We start from the raw sequence: 1,959 nt of genomic DNA, 5'->3' as shown, positions 1-1,959 counted from the left end.
GGAGGAAAAGGCCGAAGGAAAGGTGGCGTGCGAAACGCGAAGGAAAGGGCGGAGAGAAAGCGAAAAAAAAGAAGGGGAAGACCAAAGGGAAAGGTTCAAAGAAAAAGGGAAGGGAAGTACGAAGGGAAGCCACAGGGGAAAGGCCGAGAAAGGACAAAAGAAAAGCCACAGAAGGTGGTCGAAAGGAAAAAGAGGAAAGGGCAAAAGCAAGCGGGAAGGGGAAGTGAAATGTTCGAAAGGAAGGTCCCAAAAGAAAAGGGCGACAAAAAAAGGCCAAAGGAAAATGGCCAGGGGAAAGGGCGAAAGAAAAGACAAAAGAAAGTGGCCGGAAGGAATAGGCCAAAAGGAAAAACGCCAAAGAAAAGGCAAAGAAAAGGCCGAAAGAGTGAGAGAGTCCCATAAAAGGGCAGACGGAGGAGGCCAAAGCCAAAAGCCAGAGGAAAGGCCGGAAGGAGGGGCGAAGGAAAGCCGACAGAAAGGCCGAAGGAAAAGCCAACCAAACAGCCAAAGGGCAAAGTTGCGAAGAAAAGGCCGAGGGAAAGGGTGCCGACAGAAGGGCGATGGAACTGGCACAGAAAGGGCGCAGGAAGGCCGAAAGAAAGGCCAAAAGGGAAAGGCCAAAGGGAAAAATGGCGAAGGGAAAGGCCAAAAAAGTACAAAAGAAAGGGCAAAAAAAGGGCAAAGGCAAGAGAAGGGCGAAAAAAAAGGCGGAAAGAAAGAAGGAAACGGGGGAAAAAGAAATCGGCAAAGAAAAAGGGGCGAAAAGCCAAAGGAAAGGAGCCAGAAGGAAAGGGGAAAGACGGCCGAAAGGAAAAGTCACAAAAAAAACGCACAAGGGAGGTCAAAGGGCCAAAAACAACAAGGAAAGGCGAAAGAAAAGGCGGAAAGAAAGGCGAAACGAACGGACGAGTGGAAGGGCCAAAGGAATGTGCCGAAGGAAAGCCCGAATAGGAAAGGGGTGAAGGCAGGCCAAAGAAAGGCAGGAAGGGAAAGTGCACAAGCAAAGGCCGGAAGGTCGGAAGCGGAAACACAAGAAAAGGCCAGGGGCAGAAGAAGGCGGAAGGGAAAGGCCGAAGAAAAAAGCAGAAGAAAAAGGGCCGGGGGGCAACAAGGAGGCCAAAGGAAGGACGGAGGGAAAGTGCCGAAGGGAAAAGGACGAAACGAAACGCGAAGGTCAGGGGTCCAGCGGAAAGGCCGAAAAAAAAAAAGCCAACAGGGAGCCAGGGCGAAAGGAACGACAAAAAAAAGGTGGAAGAAAAGGCGGGAAGGAAAGGCAAAAAGCAAAGGCAAAGAAAATGCGGAAGAAAGGCCAATTGAAAGGGCCGAGGGGTGGCAAAGGAGGGCCGAAGGGGAAGGCCAAAGGAAAGGCGGGAAAAAGGAAGGCCAGGAGGGAAAGGCAAACCGAAGGGGAAGGAAACGGTGGGAAAGAAATGCCACAGGGAACTGGCCGAAGGGGAAAGGGTACAAAGAAAGGCACAAGGGCCGAAGGAACAGAGCGAAAGAACGAGCCGAAGGAACGGCCTGCAAGCAACTACCGGGGAGGAGGTGTCCAGGGAAGGGCCAGTCGGAGGGAAAGCGTCAGGGGAGACACGACCAAGAAACCCGAACGGGGGAGAAACTGAAAACGAAGGAACGGCCGAAGGAAACTGGGCGGGGGAACCGGGAGGCAGGAGAACACAACGCCCGAGGCGGAACAAGGCAAGAAGCGGGAGCCCGTCAGAGGCGCCGGGACAAACGTGCGCGAAAAAAGCGCAGGGTCGGGGCTGGGGCCGTCAAAAGTGGGATGGCCCACAACGGCAACATATCCCAAAGAAAAAGGGGACGCCAAGGGAAAGAAAACACAGGCAAAGCGATGGCAAAGGGGAACGGGGGCAAGGGAGTGGAAAAAGCCGTGCAGAACGGGCAAAGGCGCAGACGGAAAAACGGCGCGAGAAAAGCGAGGGTGAAGGCTGATCGTGG

General features: G+C 53.6%; 1 protein-coding gene across 1 annotated transcript; it reads left to right on the top strand.

Annotated features, from left to right (window-relative positions):
- Positions 1-283: 283 nt before the first annotated feature.
- On the top strand, positions 284-1,942 carry LOC110680310 (ribosome-binding protein 1-like; the record flags this gene model as incomplete). Its single annotated transcript, XM_021856146.1, has 1 exon — positions 284-1,942. A coding segment is annotated over exon 1 (1,659 nt), but the record flags the coding sequence as incomplete, so codon positions are not given.
- Between the last annotated feature and the right edge of the window lie 17 nt (positions 1,943-1,959).

This window comes from Aedes aegypti, unplaced genomic scaffold (genome assembly GCF_002204515.2).
Source record: "Aedes aegypti strain LVP_AGWG unplaced genomic scaffold, AaegL5.0 Primary Assembly AGWG_AaegL5_hic_scaff_1185_PBJ_arrow, whole genome shotgun sequence".
Classification (NCBI taxonomy): Eukaryota; Metazoa; Arthropoda; class Insecta; order Diptera; family Culicidae; genus Aedes; species Aedes aegypti.
The sequence above is the reverse complement of the archived record's forward strand: the minus strand, read 5'-3'. Positions and strand labels throughout refer to the sequence as shown.